The following is a 21,922-nucleotide window of genomic DNA, read 5'->3' as shown; positions in this document are numbered from 1 at the left end:
ACTACTTCTAAATGTGTGTCACTTTTGGTGCTTTAGGAGATACAGAAGCAAGAACAACATATATTTTTGCTTTTTCTATTTGCTGCTTACCATTTGACACATTGTATAAACTATGTGACTGCAGTCAAAATACTTGAATACGGACTGGAGAAACCACACTGTTATTTGTGGTTAAATATGAAAAAATATGTATATATTATATATATACTCTGCCAAGTCTTTTGGAAACCTTAAATTGCTTATTGTAGAGTATAATGGTAATAAATCATCCATGAAGTCAGTACTTGAGCAAAAGTCATAATGAGAACGTGCTCAGGTTACAGGAATGTATACTTAATTAGATTTGAGAGAAAACATCTGGAAAAGAAACATGATATAGTATTAGAATTCAAAATTCAGTTGAAATAAATATAGAAATAGAGATCATGTGGTAATTCAAAAGTAGCTAATTTGTGATTTAATTGTAAACCACTTAACCCTCTAGTGTTTAATAAATATTTCTGCTGGGAGGACTACTGTTCAGGATGCACTCATTTTAGTGGTTTAGCATGTTAAATCCAAGACTATTTATTCACCCTAGGCATAAAAAAGTAAGCAGAATATCTAACATGGGTCTAGCTCTCCCTCTCTTTGAGGGTTCATGTTCCAAAATAAGCGGTCTTTATAACTTCTTTCAGATTGTAGCTAATTAATTATTTTCATGGTTGAACCACATGAATGTTTTCCTGTTTATAACAATAACTTGTAGAGCAATGTTCTGGCTCTGCACCTCTCCAATCCCATTCGCAAATTGATTAGCAAGACCTTTACAGAAATCCAATTCTGCACTGCAGCTGGAACATACAGCCTTTCCTAGTCAAGGGTGACAGCAACAGTTCAGTTCACACTGGCCATAGCCCCTATATCTTTAGAATGCTAAGGCATATCTGGCCATGTGAAGCTGTTGAGTGATTAAAGCTGGAGACCTGAAAAGCAGTGAATAAGAGAAAGGCTGCCTCATGCAAGCCATCACTCTTCACACTTCTAAGTGTCCCCTTCAAAGATATTTCTCAACCATTGCTACCAGAACTACACTGAAATTTGTTGTTTCCTTTTTTTTTTTTTTTAAGTGATGGGGGTGTCACTCTGTCACCCAAGCTGGAGTGCAGTGGCATGATCATAATGATCATAGATCACCGCAGCCTTGAACTCCTAGACTCAAGCAATCCTCCCACCTCAGCCTCCTGAGTAGCTAGGACTAGGCACATGCCATCAATCCTAGCTAATTTTTAAATTTTTTTTAGAGGCAGGGTCTTGCTATGTTGCCTAGGCTGGTCTCAAACTCCTGGCCTCAAGTGATTCTCCTACCTCAGTCTCCCAAAGTGTTAGTTTTACAGGTGTGAGCCACCATGCCTGGCCTAAATTTTCTTTGCTAGTGAAGTTAAATCCTGATATCAACCGTACTGTCAATTAGTCTTTCTTAGTCACTCATAAATGGCTTCCTAGGACCTGGAATGCCTGTCTCCTGTATTATTTGCTTTGCTTCTGTAGTATTCTGCATCCACTTTCATACCAGAAGACTCACTGAGGCTACGATGATACGTTCTGTCATGACCTGATCAGTTCTGACGCCCAAGGCATCATTCACCCATATAATTCATTCTCTGCATTCCCCTCTGATTACTGTTGAAATTATTTCCATTAATAGGGTCCTTTCTCCCTTTTCTCCACTGAGGTAACCCAAAATTATTTTTGAACTTGTTTAATAAATTCAACTACCATAATTATTCCTGTTATGTTCTAGATGTATTATTTGTTAAGATGAAGACAAAATCTTTAAATTCAATAAAAATTTGAGTACGCTCCCTGTGCTAACATTTTATGTCAGGCAAGTTCATAAATGTTATCTCATTTAATGCTCACAGCAATTCTTAATAGAGATTATTAACCCCAGTTAACAGATAAGAACTTGGAAATGCATAATGGTTAAATCTCTCGTCCAAAGTTACAATGCTGGCAGAGGGAAAATAAGAGTGAAACATAGGTTTGCTAATTTATTAAAGGACCTCAGCTTCCTATAATTCAATGGTCCCCAACCTTTTTGGCACCAGGGACCGGTTTCATGGAAGAGAATTTTTCCACTGACTGGGTGGCTGGAGAGGGGGGGTGGTTTAGGATGAAACTGTTCCACCCCACATCATCAGGCATTAGATGCTCATAAGAAGCACGCAACTTAGATCCCTTGTACGCGCAGTTCACAATGGGGTTTGTGCTCCTATGAGAATCTAATGCCACTGCTGATGTGACAGGAGGCAGAGTTCAAACGGTAATGCTCACTGGCCTGCTGCTCACCTCCTGCTGTGTGGCCAGGTTCCTAACAGGCCTCGGACCAGTACTGGTCCATGGCCCAGAGGTTCGGGACCCTTGCTATAATTGATCCCCTAACTTTCTTTATTGCCTACTCATTCCACCCTCTCTAAAATATCACTACCAAGATTTTATTTATTGGTTGATAATCTAATTTCAAACTATTAAATTTATTTTCTTAAGTATCTATCCTAGAAATATAAATGAAAATTTGTATGAAACATGAAAGCTTCTTTTTATAATATACAAATAAAAACATTTCAGTTTGAGAACCCCAAAAATTTTCACTCTTACAAAATATCCTTTACTTAAGGGTTATCCCTTATTATTCCTTAATCTTCTTGAATCTCTCTCAGGAATTTTGCTTCCTTCTTTCCATACTTGGCATATTAAATCAACACATAGTAATCAGTTTCCTGAAGTTCTCCATCATAGCCTCCTGTAATTCTGCCTGGTTTGAAATACAAAAGTATTCCAATTTTATGCAAACCTCTTTTAAAGGCATATGCTGGTCTACAGTCCTGCCAGAAATAATAAATAATATTCACTTGCCATTGTGTGCCTTTTATAAAATTCTATGCACAGTTTCTGGTGAAAAATGATCATCATTACCTGAATAGAAAACAAAAATAACCTTGGCATGGTACAAATATCATATGAAACAGTGACAAAGCAGGTTAAAATATCAAGATAAAGAGCTCACATTGAATCCACAAATTTCCTGACTAGACCAATCATATTCATTCTTCTGGGTTTTTCCTCATGTTGCTCTCTCTTTTGTTCCACTTTTGCATATGCTGCCTCTGGTGAAAAAGAATGTGTGGGAATTTCTTCCTTCCCTACAATGAACCTAAAGAAAAGAGCACAATGTGAGGCATTTTTCACTTAAAAATACTCAATGAGGAAAAAAAAAAAAGACTTTGTTTATAAACAAATACGCTTTGGCAAGTATTTTATCATTTGAGATCGTATTTTCACAATTTACATCAAATCAAATCATCCTATGAAGAAAAATAGACTTTCAAAATCTGAATACTCAAAAAAAATTAATAGTCATTTGTTTGATAATGCAGGTATTTAAAAATCAAACTGACCAAGTAAAATACAGCACAACACTTAATGAAGCACCCTTTAACTTGGGACACTGAGTCATAAACAGCTGCAGCACACTAGGTCATCTGTATTCACACAGGGAAACACAGGACAGTACAGACCAGGAATCAGAAAACAGTCAGGATTCCCCAAGTCCTCATATTATTTCATTAGAAAATCTGAAAGCTGATGTTATTCTAATCTACTTATTTTTCTTTGGAAAAATAAAATATCTAGAAAATAATATTCCTATTTCAACAAAACTAGATTATATTTTTCCAAAGACGATGAATGGAAAATATTATCACAATTAGATATCCCTCAAGAAGTATCCTTTCTCAGAGTTTGCAGTATCACTGTTTACACCTATCCTGTAAGAGTCATTGCTCTTATAAAGAATAACTAAGCTTTCCCAAGGCAATACTACCTTCCAAGCTTTCCAAAAATATAGTAAAATACAGATAGAACGGGATCAATAACAATACACTAAAAGTCTGGAACTTGAGCCAGGCATAGTGGCTCCTGCTGTAACCCTGGCACTATGGGAGTCAAGGCAGGACAATCACTTGTGGCCAGGAGTTCAAGAACAGCCTGGTCACCAAAGTGAGACCCCACCTTAACAAAAAAATTAAAAATCAGCTGGGCATGGTGGTGTATGCCTGTAGTCCCAGCTACTTGGGAGGCTGACGTGGGAGGATTGCTTCAGCTTAGGAATTAAAGGCTACAGTGGGCTATGATCATGCCACTGCACTTCAGCCTAGGCAATACGGTATGACCCTGTCTCTTTAAAAAAAAAAATGTAACTTGAGACCTGTGACAAACAGAATATGAAAGTGTAAATACTTAGAAAGAAAGAAAAAGCTGTTACTACCAACAACTGCAACTCATCCTGTTCAGACAACCTTGGTAAAACATCTAGCTTATCAAATCATAAGGGGCGTGCAAGGGGTTTGTTTGTCACCAGATGGCAGCTGTGAATCTTTGGTAGCTGACAGTTCAAATGAATTTGTTTCTTACTTACGGGTGTACATAGAGAGTTTAAGATCTGTACTGCTGTTCTTTATCAGCAACAAGGGTAAAACTATGCCAGAACAGATAGAACAGTTTCTCTTACACCTTTCATAATATGGTTGCTATTTTGGCCAGGATTTACTGTTTCAGATTAGAGGTCACTTCCTTGGAGAAGCTGGCCCTGTCCCAGGCCAGAATAAGGGGATGATCTTTCTTCTGTGCTAGGAGAGCCCAATGAACTGCCAGTACAGTAATGTACGTGCCATTTTAGTAGACTACATCCCCTACTCAACTGTGACGCCTGTGAGACCATGTATATCTTCTTTGCTGTTATATCCCAGCATCTAGCATAGTGTCTGGCACATGGTAAATATTTAATACATATTGAATGAATGAATGAATGAATGAACATAGTAATAGCTAGAATTTTCTGAGCATATCTTATATGACAGGCACAGTGCCAACTGAGCCTTTTACAAATATAATTAATTCATGTAATCATCACAACAATACTATAGGTGTCACAATTCCCATGAGAGTTGGCATGATTAAGTATCTTGTCCACAACCAATAAATTATCAGTAATTATTTGAACCCAGAATTGTCTGGCCTAAAGTTTGGCTTCTTAAACACTAAGCTACATATATTTCTAACTATGTTTTAAACTATGATGAATAAGGCTAGCGCACCTTCAGAGTCTCACACTGGCTTTTCTCCCATGGTTGTGTTCTTGACACTATTCTTTTGACTTCTACTGTTATCTATATACACAGATAATTTTCAAATCATCTTACATACAGTTTCCAGAGGAAGCTTCCCAAAGTGCGTATCTGAACTGACTACACATATCCTCAAAGAACTTCATGGGCTTATGGCCTACTGAATTAAATACAAACTTCAAGCTTAAATCAGTATCTGGTGCAGAGTGAGTGCTCACTATAGAAGCTATTATTATATTACAATTAAATGAACTATTTGACATTCTCCAAATAAACCATGCGTCTGTATTGCTCTTCTTATCTGGATCATTCTTCCCTACATCTTTACTAAAAATCTTATTTGTCTTTTAAAATTCATCTTAAATGCTCCTTCCACTCTCTCATTCCCACTCGCCCCCACAGGAAAATAAAAGTATTAACAATTTGTGAATTATAGAACACTTAACTTCTATTATTACATTTGGGTTCTTCTAGTCTATAAGTAATTTTGTGCACATTTCCTGCTTTCTTCTCTTCATTTACTACTATCCACAGCTTGGGGAAAGACGCTAGGTAAGGTTTGCCTAAAATATATTCCTGAGATAACCTACACTTCTCTTTTGCAACATTTCAGCACAGTTAAAATTAATGCTGTCTTCCCCACTAGACCATAAGCTCTCTGAGAACAGAGACTATATCTGGCTCATTCCCGAGTGTATTCTTAATACTTAGTACAAGACCTGGGGCAGAATAAATGTATACTAAGTATATCTATCAGTGAATGTTAGCTTTGTACCTCCTGTATTATCTCACACTTGTTGAGGAGTGCTGATATGGTTTGGCTCTGTGTTCCCACCCAAATCTCATCTCAAGTTGTAATCCTCACATGTTGAGGGAGGGACCTGGTGGGGGTGATTGGATCATGGGGTCAGTTTCCCCCATGCTGTTCTCATGATAGTGAATTAGTTCTCAGGAGAGCTAATGGTTTTAAAGTGTGGCACTCCCTCACTCTAGCTCTCTCCCTCTCCTGCCACCTTGTGAAGAAGAAGCCTGCTTCCTCTTGGCCTTCTGCCATGATTGTAAGTTTCCTGAGGCCTCCCTAGCCATAAGGAACTGTGAGTCAATTAAACCTCTTTTGTTTATACACTAACCAGTCTTGAGTAGTATCTTTATAGCAGTGTGAGAACAGACTAATACAAGTGATTTTTAAGAAGGTGCTAAACTGAAGTAAAGTTTTGTGGTTTTTTGGTTTTGGTTTTGTTTTTTTTGAGATGGAGTTTTTGCTCTTATTGCCCAGGCTAGAGTGCAGTGGCGCAATCTCGGCTCACTGCAACCTCTGCCTTCTGGTTTCAAGCGATTCTCCTGCCTCAACCTCTCAAGTCGCTGGGATTACAGGCGCCCATCACCACACCCAGCTAATTTTTTTGTATTTTTACTAAAGACGGGGTTTCACCATGTTGGTCAGTCTGGTCTCAATCTGCTGACCTCGTGATCTACCTGCCTTGGCCTCCCAAAGTGCTGGGATTACAGGCGTGAGCCACTGTGCCTGGCTGTTTTTTTTTTTTTTTTTTTTTGAGACAGAGTCCCACTCTGTCACCCAGGCTGGAGTGCAGTGGCATGATCAAAGCTCATTGCAACCTCTGCCTCCCAAGTTCAAGCCATTCTCCTCCCTCAGCCTCCCAAGCATCTGGAATTACAGATGCCCACCACCATGCCTGGCTAATTTTTGTATTTTTAATAGAGACAGGTTTCACCATGTTGGCCAGGCTGGTCTCTAACTCCTGACCTTAAGTGATTGCCCACCTTGGCCTCCCAAAGTGCTGGGATTAGAGGCGTTAGCTACCATGCCCAGCCTGAAGGAAAATTTAATATTTTAAAGCTTTTTAGCCTTTGTCTAATTAGGACACATTAAACTGGAGTACTTTGTAAATATTTGTCCTTTATGGATAAAGGACAGTTTTCCTCTGAGAGAACAATGTATGTTTTCATGATACAGCAATTATGATCTGTATGAGATAAGCACTTCCTTAAGCCATTTTATGATTGTATTCCTTTCAATCTCACCATTCTCAAATGTATCAAGCTCTGAGTATCCTTTCCTCACCAAAGTTTAATATTGTCAGGAGCTCGTATTAAATTGTGCTACAAAAAGCATTTTCCTTTCCCCTTCCCTTTGTAATTAATATTAAATTTTGCACTTTTGACTTGCTATAAATTTACAGCATACGTCTACAATAAAAATCACGACCGCCAGGACTGCAAAGAGGTAGCAGGAAAGACATGTCAGATAATACTTTTTGAAAGCCTACAAGAAGCACACATATTAACTCACATTATTTTTTTACAATGAAACTTGACAATAAAAAATATATTTGGCTTTTAGTAACATTCTTCTGAGAATCAACTTTATAAGTTTGAGATTAATTCATCTGCAATGTGGTGAGTCCACATTCACCATATAAATGCAAGAAATAGCCACATTTCTTGAATCCAAATTCACCACACTGCAGATTGATTATGAAACAGAATTTGCTTAGTGGAAGGAGATGCACAAATAAACATGACCATTCACAATATTTAACAATTGTCTTGCTTTAGCAACAAGAATATTAGCAAGAATTAACAAACATTTTTTCTGGAATATTTTTCTATAATACAGAGAAAATTTAAGTGCAAATAGTCCAAACTAGCCCTCTGTTAAAAGTGGATTTGAAGAAAAGACACAAAACCATCTGACACATTTTAAGTTTTTGCAAGAATTCTGGGAGTCTAAGGAGATGTAGGAAAACAAGACTAAGTTTTTCCTTCTCTTTTGAAAACCTAACTTTTGTTTTTGTTATCAACTTTAAACTTAATACCAAATGCTTTCTAGCCAATGCAACAACAATAAGAAAATCTTTATTTTCTAATAAATTTCATGATCTTTTACTGAAAAATAACAGTAATTAGTGTTGTGTATTATGACTTAGAAAGTTATTGTTCCCACAGAGTTCTCACAACCAAAGACATTCTTAATCATACAGTAGACGCCATTTGTTCCCTCCTAAACCAGTTTCCTTGCATGCCATGTGATTTTCTGTTAATAGCACCTTCTTTCAGGCACTTTGGTTTTCAATACGTGGCTGGGATTGCAGGGTGGAGGGGAAGAGAAAGAAGGAAAATATCAGTCTTCATTTTCACTCATTACAAGTCTTAACTTTTTCTCCTTCTCTTTAATCCTCCCACTATCACCCAAATTCTAGTCTTTATTGTCTTTCCACCTTCTGGTTCTCTCTTTTTCAGTGTCTCAAATACTGCGGCCAGACCAATCTTTCTGAAACAATGTCATCCACCCTGCTCAAAAAGCGTTAGTAGCTCCCTACTGCTGACCTTATCAAATCCAAGTTTGTCTTTTTTCTCCCCTAGGTCTTCCATAATCTGGCCCTACTCTACATATCAAAAAATATTTTATATTCCCTAATATAAACTTTTCATGCCATTTTCTCACTGTTACCTCACACTTCATTTTTACAATTTTCACTCTATTGCTACTATTATTCACCTCCACCCAGAGTGCACTTCCTCTTCCCTGTAGTTATCGAAAGCTATCCTTAAAGTACAGTTTAAGGCACATCATCTATGAGAATATAACAAAAATAATAGCCAACATTTCTTGAGTATTTACTCCATGCCAGCCACTGTTTGAAATATTTTTCACATATTAACTCATTTGATCCTCAAAATAACCTTGAGACAATTAGGTAAAAACTTTTGCTAGTACTGAAGCTTTCCCTAATTTTTCCCTTCAATATTTGCAGTAAAAACCATACTACATATCTTCACCAAGCATCTACTATATGTCCTTTGGATTACAAAACAGGCAACATTTATGATATAAACTAGACAAACACGGGGTATGGAGTCAGTATATATAGTTAACTTGTGTGATGTTAAATTAGTCAAATATTCTAAGCCTCAGTTTTCTCATCATGTTACATCTCACAGAACTGTTGCAAAAATTTAATTTTCTAATCTATGAGAAAATTCTTGGTGAACTATAAAATATAATGCTAATGCTAACGAACATTTCTACAGTATATACTATGTGCCAATTGCTATGCTAAAAGATGGGCTATGAGGTGAAGAGACTCTAGTGATACTTAAAATCGAATCTGTGTTTGACAGTACATGAGTCCTGCCCTAAAGCAAACCCATAATCTAGTACCACACAATTAAATACTTAACTTTTCAGTAATTGTTCATGAGCAGCTCTGTCTTTCCAAGCTCCCTGAAGTCAGTTCTTGTATTTCTTTTCAAATACCCCACAGTAGAAAGCACACAACAGGTCCAAAAGAAGTCGTTGATTAATTTTTAGAGGGAAAAATCTGACAAATTACTCTTTCAATGAGCTATTTATCCACAGGCTTGGAAATACTTTAGTGAATTCTAAAATTATTTTGAGTTTAAATGTTTAGTCAATACCTATTTATTGTAATTATGTATAATTTTTTAAGTTAACTTGTAAATTCTCTCTCAACATAAAAATAAATGTTACTTACCTAAGTGCAGAAAATGTAAATCCTTTCAAGCCATCCTTGCACCTAAAACAATAAGAATTTACAATCATAAAATAACATATTTTGAGATATAAGTAGTATATTACATACCTATTCAATTTTTTTCTGAAAATAATGTTTTAAAAGATGAAACCCTTAAGGCAAAAATCTGAACATTATGAATGGTCAAAAGAGCAACAAGCAATGAAGTAAGTCACCTTACACAAAATGATTAATATGATAATGCCTTCCTATGTCACATTAACATTACTTAGAGCTCAGCTCTCAAATAGGCAGGTTGAAGAGAGACTTAAGTAAATCTAAGGGCTCCATCTGGACTTAAAATGAAGGCTGGGAGTAAAGCAGTCTCTACAAATCCCTAGGGGACCAATTTGCTGAGAAGAAAAAGACCACATACACCTGGTGGGTGTTATATATAGATCAATTCAAGGTCCTGACTTCGTCCTACCTATTAAATCAGTGAATGCACAGTATTCATAATATAGAGTTGGCAGGCACAGAAAGGTTTCAAGTTTAGTTCAACAGTTTTAATTTCTGATTAAGCCCAATTAGAACAGATCACAAAGCATGAAGAACAGAGTTGGGGTGAGGGGAGAGCAGAAAGACAGGACTCTAAATGGTATTTATTGAGTGCTTACTATAGCTGGGCACTGTTTTCAGCTCTTTATATGTGTTGTCTCATTTAATCATATCACTAAACTGTATGAATAGAGATTTTTCTCTATTGCATTGCTACACAGAGGCTCAAAAAATGCAGTAACCTAGGTCACAAAAGTAATAACAGTCAGAATTCCAGAATTTGGGGGCTGGAGGGGATTGTCTGACTTTAAAAGTTATGTATTTTTCTTATATATCCTCCTGAAACAGTCTACTCTCTTCAGCTGGGGAAGATTCAAATTACATGGTAGTTAAGAAAAAAAAGATTCTCAGATTTGCAAAAAAATATTTAAACAAGATCTTAAAATGGGGACATTACTATGCCGGCTTTACAACATTCTGCTGCTGTTATTCAGTGTCTTTGTTCTTCTTTATAGCTATGATCACCTTAAACAAAGGGATTTTGAGTATTTATTATCAAAATCCCTTGAATAAATCTATAAAGACACTGGATATTCTTAGATAAAGAGTAAGGCCTAGGCCGGGTGTAGTGGCTCACACCTGTAATCTCAGCATTTTGGGAGGCCGAGGCCGGCGGATCACCTGAGATTAGGAGTTCAAGACCAGCCTGACCAACATGGAGAAACCCCGTCTCCACTAAAAATACAAAATTAGCCGGGTGTGGTGGCACATTCCTGTAATCCCAGCTACTTGGGAGGCTGACGCTGGAGAATCGCTTGAACCCGGGGGGCGGAGGTTGCAATGAGCCAAGATTGCGCCATTGCTCTCCAGCCTGGGCAACAAGAGCAAAACTCTGTCTCAAAAAACAAAGAGTAAGGCCTCAAATATAACAGGGCAATTATTCCTCTATGTCTTCTGTATGAAAGGCCACAAAGGAAATGCATAAAAATTTAAGAAATCTATTTTAATCAAAATCATATACATTTTTATTAGATGCAGTATAGAATCTGAGAAAATAAGTTAATCCACATGCCCAGAGATGTTTTAAAACAACCCCATCAAAAAGTGGGCAAAGGATATGAAAACAGACACTTCTCAAAAGAAGACATTTATGGAGCCAACAAACAAATGAAAAAAGCTCAACATTAATGATCATCAGAGAAATGCAAATCAAAACCACAATGAGATACCATCTCATGCCAGTAAGAATGGCGATTATTAAAAAGTCAGGGAACAATAGATGCTGGTGAGGCTGTGGAGAAGTAGGAATGCTTTTACACTGTTGGTGGGAATGTAAATTAGTTCAACCATGGTGGAAGACAGTATAGCGATTCCTCAAGGATCTGGAACCAGAAATACCATTTGACCCAGCAATCCCATTACTGGGTATATACCCAAAGGAATACAAATCATTCTACTATAAAGATACATGCACACGTTATGTTTATTGCAGCACTATTTACAATAGCAAAGACATGTAACCAATCCAAATGCCCATCAATGATCAAATGGATAAAGAAAACGTGGTACATATACACCATGGAATACTCTGCAGCCATAAAAAGGAATGAGACCATGTCCTTTGCAGGGACATGGATGAAGCTGGAAGCCATAATCCTCAGCAAACTAACACAGGAACAGAAAACCAAATACTACATGTTGTCACTCACAAGTAGGAGTTGAACATTGAGAACACATAGACACAGAGAGGGGAACAACACACACCAGGGCCTGTTGGGGTGTGGGGAGTGAGGGGAGGGAAGTTGGAGGACTGCTCGATAGGTGCAGCAAACCACCATGGCACACGTATACGTATGTAACAAACCTGCATGTTCTGCACATGTATCTCGTTTTTTGTTTTTTGTTTTTTTAAGAAGAAAAAAAAACACTTAAAAACTCAATTTCAATTAAGCAACATGATCTACTTTCTAGTCATGTTAACAGTGAGAAATGTAACCATAGAATTTAGCTAACATACCACATAATTTTCTACCTTACACAGAATAGGGGTAAAGGCAAAAGAATTCAGATGGAAGGATAAAATGTGCATGGGAAAATTATAGCATCAAAATGTTTAAACTTATCTTTTTCCATCTGATGAAGTGTTTTGCAGTAATTTAAAAACCCATAATCTAGATAGGTAAGATGGTGAGGAAGCAGGTTAAGGGGTCTATTGACTGGAAAACAGAAAGCAGTAGACTGATTAAAAGATTATGTATAACTGGGAACAAATTTTGGCTTTCATATGTTATTGTTAAAAGACAGCCATTTATCTTTGTGCTATGCTGAATAAAGAATTCTGACAACTTGTTCTAGTCAGAATTGCATATTTGTGACCTTAAACAATAAATTTAATTGCCAACCAAAACATCAAAAAGTAGCTTTCAAATATAAGAGGGGCATATACCAATGAATTTGCAATTTCATTATGATGGAAGTTCAGTTCTTTCAGCAGAACTCTGTGGGAAGCACTTCATATTGATAAAGTCTTAGCATGGATTCAAAAGAGGCTATTCTTCTTTCCATTCATGTGTATAAGGTTTGTTAATGTAATTGAGGGTCAGATGTCTATGTCCAAAGAACAAAAAAGTAATTATTCCCATAAAAAGAATCTTTAAAATAGTAATATGATCCCACATTTTGACACTAAGAGTATTGTATGAGCATTAACCTAACTACGAAACACAATTGTAATCCATGTTCAATGTTGAAAATACAATATAAAGATTTAAACAAAGCAGACTCCATTTGAAGGTTCCTCATTATTCTATGGATTTGATTATTATAGTGTAAATCAAATCACATTCTCCATTTAAGTATTAAGGCTCACCAACTTATTCGATAAATATTAACTAAATGGCCACTATGTATAAGCACTGCCTTAGGTTCTAAGGACATAACTGTGAACAATAAAGAATCCCTGGTTTCATAGAGCTGGCATTCTAGTTGGGAAAGAGATACATAAAAAAGTAAATATGTCATATAGTGATAACAGGTATGGTAAAAAAACAAAATAAAACAAAACAAAAAACAAACCTGCAAGATAAGGGGAGAAACAGTGACATAGTCAGGCTTCATTACTTTACACAGTATGGTTAAGAAGAGCCTCTCCGAGAGGTAAAATTTGGTAATCTGATCAGAAACACTAGTGAGTAGAGGGGAGAGCATTTCCGTTTGAGGTAATCAAGTATACAGCCCATGATACGGAGTCAGCTTGGCATGTAAAGAGAAGCAAGTAGATTACTGTAGCTGGAGCAAAATAGGGGAGGGAAGTAGTGGTAGGAAATGAGGTCCTAGCAATCAGGGTGGAGAGAGGGAGTGGTCTACATTCCACATAAGCCCTTTAGGCAACGTAAGAACTTTGGGAGGTTCTCATCAGAGGAGTGGCAAGATCTGTCTTAAATTTTAAAAGAATCACTTGAGGCCGGGGACGGTGGCTCACGCCTGTAATCCCAGCACTTTGGGAGGCTGAGGTTGGTGGATCACCTGAGGTTAGGAGTTTAAGACCAGCCTGGCCAACATGGCGAAACCCCATCTCTACAGAAAACACAAAAATTAGCCGGGCATGGTGACAGATGCCTGTAATCTCAGCTACTTGGGAGGCTGAGGCAGGGAGAATCGCTGGAACTGGGGGGGTGGCAGGAGGCAGAGTTGGCAATGAGCCAAGATCACACCATTGCACTGCAGCCTGGGTGACAGAGTGAGACTCTGTCTTAAAAAAAAAAAAAAAAAAATCACTTGGCTGCTGGATAGACTTACAGGAGGACAAGGTTAGAAGCAAGGAAGCAAGTTAGGAGGGGAACGATGATTGTGGTCATCTAGATCATAGTTGTAGAAGGTGGAGAGAAGTAGAGCTGACTGAAATTCTCAATGGTTTAAACGTGGAGTAAAAGAGAGGGAATTTACAAATTACTGAAATAATTTTTGGTTTGATCAAACGGAAGGATAATACGGCCACTCACTAAAGTAGGGAATACTACAGCACAAACAGTTTCAAGGAGAAAATCAAAACTTTTGTTTTAGACATGTTAAGTTTAAAATGTGTGTTAACTAATTAAACAGTAATGTTGAGGAAGCAAGTAACTGGCTGTACAAGTCTGAGGATTAAGGGAGAGGTCTGATTTGTTTATATGTAGTATTTAAATGCATGAGACTAGATACAATCATACAGGAAATAATTGTAAAGAAAATGTCCAAGGACTGAATATATTTTGCTTCTCCACAACTTATAATGCAGAAAATCTCTTCAAAGGAAGAAAAATAAAAATCCATTTATCCTAATCACATTCTTTTCTAATATAAAGTCTCATTTTTATTTTCAAGTGCACATAAAAATAATGCATTTAACTCATATACGTAGACTTTTCAACTTAATCTATGCAAATGACAAAATAAATAGTATAAGTCAGTCTATATTTACTGAATCTCTACTTGCAAGGTTCTGCACTAAGGCAAATTATGATATAAAACTGAGTCAAAAAAGACATGGAGGAAAAGAAATATGTTGCATAATAATATCAAAGAACTTAGTAAATACACAAATAACTGTAGAGGTTCAGGTTGGAATTGCATACTATGTACAGGAAAGTATAAAGAAGCTCAATGTTATCATTATCAGGATAATACTCTTGGTCAAATGTTCAAATTTTCAATTAGAAGTGTAAATGATAGTAAAATAAACAATTCTACCCACAAAGATATTTTCTATGAAATTACTTTCATGAGATAGTCATCTTTATTACATTGTACCAGCAGATGTCGCTAGAAAACAGTTTTTGGAAGAATTTGTAGTTCATTGGTGTGACTTCTATAGCAAACACTTTACTGTAGGTTTTCCTCTAAAAACACATTTATAGGGATGCAAAAATGTTACTAATCTTAATTAAAGTACATTAAGTTCTCTCAAGTAAATATCTCGATATTAGACTTTTAATGATGGGTGATGTTCCTATAATCCATTCAATATAAAATGTTTGTATTTTATATTAACCCCATTGTTTGGCACCAACACAAAATTGGATAACGTAAATGTGCTGCTTCATTATGTGCTCTCTAATGAGCTGAAAAGAATGAGAACAAACTATTTTGATTTCTAAGATTTTTTTATTGTCTACTCAGTTTTCACTCATTTGGTAAATATAAAAGATGTAAAAGATGTACTTTATAAATCTTTAAAATATTTCTTCACAATCTACAGAATGGGAGAAAATATTTACAAACTATACATCCTAGGGGGGATTAATATCCAGAATATATCCATGGAATACTATACAGCCACAAAAAGGATTAAATTCTGTTATTTGCAGCAACATGGATGGACTGGAAGACATTATACTCAGTGAAATAAGCCATGAACAGAAAAGTTAAACGCTGCATGTTCTCACTCATATGTGGAAGCTAAAAACAGTTTACCTCATAGAAGTGAAAAGTAGAAAGTAGAACAGAAAATACTCAAGGCTGGAAACAGCAGGGGGAAGGTAAAGATATGAAGAGATGGCTGCACACGGTGGCTCACACCTGTAATCCCAGCACTTTGGGAAGCCAAGGCGGGCGGATTACCTGAGGTCAGGATTTCAAGACCAGCCTGGCCAACATGGTGAAACCCGTCTCTAACAAAAATAAAAAAATTAGCCAGGCATGGTGGCGGGCATCTGTAATTCCAGCTACTCGGGAGGCTGAGGCAGGAGAATCGGTTGAACCTGGGAGGTGGAGGTTGCAGTGAGCTGAGATCGCACCACTGCACCACTGCACTCCAGCCTGGGTGACAGAGCAAAACTACATCTCAAAAAAAAAAAAAAAGATATGGAGATATTTGTTAAAGGATACAAAATCACAGCTACGTAGGAGAAATACGTTCTAGGGGTTCTATATCACTGTAGGATGACTATAGTTAACAGTAATACATAGTTTCAAATAGCTAGAAGGAGAATATTGAATATTCCCAATACAAAGACGTGATAAATATTTGAGATTACAGATATGCCAATTACCCTGATCTAATAACTATATATGTATTAAAACATCACTGTACACTCCCATGAATATGTACAATTATTTCTCAATTTTTTAAAAGATAAAATACATTACATACACACAAAATGTGGTCTCAGAAGAAGGTGCAGACAATATGGAATTTTTTTCCATTGCATGTCTGTGATTGTAATCATGTTTTCACAATAAACTTAATGTGTCAATTTTTACATAAGAAAAATATAAGCATCTAAAACAATATTACATGTTTTATTTACTTATTTATTACTTCTTCCTCCTCACCCCCCACGATGGGATCTCCCTATGTTGTCCAAGCTGGTCTTAAACTCCTGGACTCAAACAATCCTCCTACCTCGGCCTCCCAAGTAGCTGGGATCACAGGCATGTGCCACTGTGCTTATATTACGCATTTTAAATAAACACCTAAAAAATGAAAAAAAGTATTTCTTCAGAGGCAACGCATGGTGTAGTGAAAAAAATCTTGATATGAGAAAGGATACAGATGCTACTCATAACTTCTCCAGAATCTTGAGTAAATCACTTAACTTTAGGGCTCAATATCCTTGTATATCAAAAAAAAAAACTAAAAGTAAATGACTACCATAACTAACTGGCTGATTAAATGATTTATAATTCTGAAATTTCATCATTTTATTTAATGGTAGCTTTATTATTAAAAATCACAATGGAAAAACAGAATGAATTCTTCTCAATCACTTATGATGTAAAAAGAGAAATGATCTCACTAGCCCCAAGAATAAAACCAAACATACAAACAAAACTCTGAATTTGTGTTAAGATTACTAGTTGCTACTAAGAGTATTATACTTGCTTATCATTTTATAAAACTTATTGAGGTGGAACTTCTTCATGCAAAGGTTCAAAGAGAAACTTTTCAAGTTTCAAACTTGGTCTTTCAAGACCAACTACTGGGATAGATATACACTGCTATAGAAAGACCTGTATGAAACACTGTTAAGTAAAAGAAGCAATTCTATACACATAATCTGATTAATGATAAAATATTATTGCTATATTTAGCATCGGTGCTAAAATATTAATAGTAAAATATAAAATGTTGTTTATTATTTACATATGGCATTGTTACAGAAAGTCCTCTAATAGGATACATATAAAACCAAACTGTGGGTAGTGGACTACCTACTGAAGTTGGATGAGTTAAGAGGCATGCAGGAAAATATAACTTTTTACTTTCTATGGGGCTACATCACTTTGAATTTTTACAATAAGCATAAATTTATACATTATTTGTACAGTTTAATCTTAAAAATCAATTCTTGATCATTTAGGAACAGATTGAACAGGGCAAAAGTTATTCATCTTTATTCCACCAACAAATGGCAAAGAATATAAAACTCAAACTAGTCAACTTTACTAATTAACAGGGTTGTAAAAGTTTTGCTAGAAAGAGGCACAAAACAACTATCTGAAATAAACGATTTAGGCTGAAATTTTTTGAAACTATGATCCCAATGAACATGGATAATTAGGTAACTATAATGATAAAAAATACATACATACATACATTTATTATTTATTTATTTATGAGACGGAGTCTCACTCTGTCGCCAGGCTGGAGTGCAGTGGTGTGATCTCAGCTCACTGCAACCTCCGCCTCCTGGGTTCAAGCGATTCTCCTGCCTCAGCTTCCCGACTAGCTGGGATTATAGGCACCTGCCACTAGGCCCGGCTAATTTTTGTATTTTTAGTAGAGACGGGGTTTCACCATGTTGACCAGGATGGTCTTGATCTCTTGACCTCATGATCTGCCCGCCTCAGCCTCCCAAAGTGCTGGGATTACAGGCTTGAGCCACTGCGCCCGGCCAAAAAACAAACATTTATTAATTATCAATTGGGGCACTTCAGAGCTCTTCTTTTACTCATTAAACAAGAAGGAAACTCAAATATTCATTAAATATTACATGATCTATCTTTATTCACTCAACATTAATTGAGCATCTAATATACAGAAGACATTGTGTTGCTGATCACTTGAAGAATGCAAAGGTAGCTTTTTAAGAGCTACTCTATTTGTACTTCATGAGTTCAGCTCTAAATTTCTTTTATTCAGCATTTTACATCATCTACCTCAAATTATTCAATTGGAGTAAAGTGTTACATACATGCTAAAGCACAATTAAATATGTGAAAAGATTCAGTTAGCAAAAAATAAAGAAAAATTGGATTTAAAATAGTGCACATTGATAATTCTTAAAATTATTCTATTCTGATTATATCAGCCACCTGAGTCACTCAGTATCAAAATTAAGTTACGTTATTTTATGTGAACAAAATTAATTAAAACAGAAAATGCTGAAAGTTCAAGTGTAAACATTTATGTTGGAGTTATGAAAAGAATGACATATAACAGTTACAGACAATAGCTGGAACTTCATAATTCTGATTAGTCTAGTTACTGTAAGCATAAATTTAATCAGAGTGAATACAATTGAAAAGTTTAATTTGAAAGTCAAAAAGGAACCAGGATGCCTATTTAAATGCCTCTCATTTGTGACTCCCAATTCTCTTTATTCTAAACAAAATTCATGCAATTTTATGTAGTTTTGCAGCCCGCCATGCCCGAGCCCCACCTCCACCCCACGGTGTGCTCCCACACAGCCCCAGCCTCTCTGACGGGCGCCGCCCCCTGCTCTGTGGCCCCCGGTCCCATCGACCGCCTAAGGGCTGAGTAGTGCAGGCGCACAGCACGGGACTGGCAGGCAGCTCCACCCGTGGCCCTGGCGCAGGGTCCGCTAGGTGAAGCCAGCTGGGCTCCTGAGTCGGGTGGGGACTTGGAGAACTTTTATGTCTAGCCAGAGGATTGTATATGCACCAATCAGTACTCTGTGTCTAGCTCGGGGTTCATGGATGCACCAATCAGCACTCTGTATCTAGCTAATCTGGTGGGGACTTGGAGAGCCTTTATGTCTAGCTAAAGGGTCGTAAATACACCAATCAGCACTCTGTGTCTAGCTCAAGGTTTGTAAACACACCACTCAGCACCCTGTGTCTAGCTCAAGGTTTGTAAATGCACCAATCAGTGCTCTGTGTCTAGCTAATCTAGTGGGGACTTGGAGAACTTTTATGTCTAGCTTAAGGATCGTAAATAACACCAATCAGCATTCTGCGTCTAGCTCAAGGTTTGTAAACGCACCAATCAGCACCCTACGTCTACCTCAAGGTTTGTAAATGCACCAATCAGCACTCTGTATCTAGCTAATCTGGTGAGGACTTGGAGAACTTTTATGTCTAGCTAGAGGATTGTAAATGCACCAATCAGCACTCTGTGTCTAGCTCAGGGATTATAAACGCACCAATCAGCACCCTGTCAAAATGGACCAATCAGCTCTCTGTAAAACGGACCAATCAGCTCTCTATAAAATGGACCAATCAGCTGTCTGTAAAATGGACCAATCAGCAGGATGTGGGTGGGGCCAGATAAGGGGTGAAAAGCAATCTGCCTGAGTCAGCAGTGCCAACCCGCTCCGGTCCCCTTCCACACTGTGAAAGCTTTGTTCTTTCGCTCTTTGCAATACCTCTTGCTGCTGCTCACTCTTTAGGTCCGCACTTCTTTTATGAGCTGTGACACTTACTGCGAAGATCTGCAGCTTCACTCTGCAGCTTCACTCCTGAGGCCAGCGAAACCACGAACCCACCAGGTGGAATGAACAACTCTGGGTGGGAGGAACGAACAACTCCAGACGTGCCACCTTAAGAGCTGTAACACTTACCATGAAGGTCTGCAGCTATACTCCTGAAGCCAGCGAGTCCATGAACCCACCAGAAGGAAGAAACTCTGAACACATCCGAACATCAGAATTCCAGACACACCATCTTTAAGAACTGTAACACTCACCGCGAGGGTCTGCAGCTTCATTCTTGAAGTCAGTGAGACCAAGAACCCACGAATTTCAGACATAGTTTTAATTAAATTTTTATTTTGTTTTTAAAAACCCATGTAAAAGAATACACTAGATTTTGTAATTAATTTTCCAACCCATTTTCAAGTATAGAGCTTACCTTAGTACTAATTTATAATTTAGTATTTGACACATGATCAACAATTGTACATTTTGATTGATGCTTGCTTATCATACGATTACCAAGAAAATATTAACATGAAATTACTTTCAGACTTTTATTTTTGTTTTGTTTTGAAAAATGTTCAATATTCTAATCACGTAAGTATATTCCAATAGGTTAAATTGATTATTTCAATTTACTATGCAAAACTTGTAGTGTGTGGTTAATAGATTACATGGCTTATATACATACAAAAGGTTTTCATGTTAAATTTTGTTTGAATAATAAAATGAACTAAGAGTTCAGTTTCAGCCTTCATATGGCACTTAGTATGAGAAAACTGAACTACTAATGTTGTATCCCTATTTTAAGAAAACTCACATACAAATATCCGAACTTGAAATAGCAAGAAATTAAGAAATTTGGGGAAGATTATTTTGTTTCCTTTATGAACACATATCTTCAATAACTTCCAATAGAATTCCTTTAAATAGTGAAATTCCCCAGTGTATTAAAAATATTATTTTCTATTCTGATAAATATTTCACAGTACATTTATTTCATACAGAATGGAACACTGATACTTGGCTTTGTCTTCAAGAGCCCCAGCAAAGCTGCTGAAGTAGGCCGCAGTTATGGGTAATCAAGTGAGATTCTAAGTCCCCAGATGATAATTGTGCACTTTTTTCTGGTGTGTCCTAACTATAAATTGGAAACAGTTGGACTAAAACTTACAGTAACAACTCCAATAGAATCAGATTTCTCCTTAAACTTGGAGAAGCTGGAACTGTTTCTGCTTTAAAGTCCAAACTAGGAAGGTCATGTTCCAAAGCAGCCTTAAATTGCTAAGAAACCAAGAATCACCTTCAGACTGTTTCTAAAAGAAATGTTAATCAGAATAAATTTCCATCTGAAAATGAACGGGTAATAGTAACACTAGTCAAACTTTAAAATAGTTGTAAAAGAAGCAGATTGTGGTTTCATTGGACCTAAACTGAAAGGCCTGTTTGCAGTTCCCAAGGAAATGGCATCATTGAGTGCAGACTTAACAAATTAACCATAGGCAACAACCAAAAAAATATCAAATAATGTTTCATGTAAATCCAAGGAAAAATTTAGCAAGTGTCTTAAAATTATGGCATTGCTACGAACCAAAATTATTTACATTAAACAAAATTATAATCACAATTCTGAACCAATCTATTTTTTAAAGACCTCAAGACAAACAAATACTTTCAGTTTTTTCCCTTCTACAAACATAGTGAAAAATATGAAAACAAATGTTTTCAATTAAACAGTATCTTCGAATCAACATTAATTTCTTTTCTTTTTTTATTTTTTGAGATGGAGTCTCGCTCTGTCACCCAGGCTGGAGTGCAGTGACGCGATCTCGGCCACTGCAACCTCCACCACCCAAGTTCAAGCCAGTTCTCTGCCTCAGCCTCCCAAGTAGCTGGGATTACAGGCGCCCGCCACCACGCCCAGCTAATTTTTGTATTTTTAGCAGAAACAGGGTTTCACCATCTTGGCCTGGCTGGTCTTGAACTCCTGGCCGCATGATCCACCTGCCTTGGCCTCCCAAAGTGCTGGCATTACAGGCGTGAGCCACCGCACCCTGCCCCATTA

At 37.0% G+C, this 21,922-nt stretch overlaps 1 protein-coding gene across 11 annotated transcripts in view; it reads right to left on the bottom strand.

Annotated features, from left to right (window-relative positions):
* The window catches only part of TMEM135 (transmembrane protein 135), a 352,995-nt gene that overhangs the window by 18,067 nt on the left and 313,006 nt on the right, over positions 1-21,922 (bottom strand). For all 11 annotated transcript variants that reach the window (XM_016921748.3, XM_016921749.4, XM_001175336.8 and 8 more), the window contains 2 exons: positions 9,686-9,727; positions 3,050-3,196 (listed from right to left, as the gene is read on the bottom strand). In XM_016921748.3, the coding sequence (XP_016777237.3) occupies positions 3,050-3,196; positions 9,686-9,727 (189 nt within the window). The remainder of the gene's footprint in view (positions 1-3,049; positions 3,197-9,685; positions 9,728-21,922) is intronic.

The sequence above is a fragment of the Pan troglodytes genome, chromosome 9, assembly GCF_028858775.2.
Source record: "Pan troglodytes isolate AG18354 chromosome 9, NHGRI_mPanTro3-v2.0_pri, whole genome shotgun sequence".
NCBI classification, from domain to species: domain Eukaryota; kingdom Metazoa; phylum Chordata; class Mammalia; order Primates; family Hominidae; genus Pan; species Pan troglodytes.
This window is presented reverse-complemented; position numbering and strand designations above follow the sequence as displayed.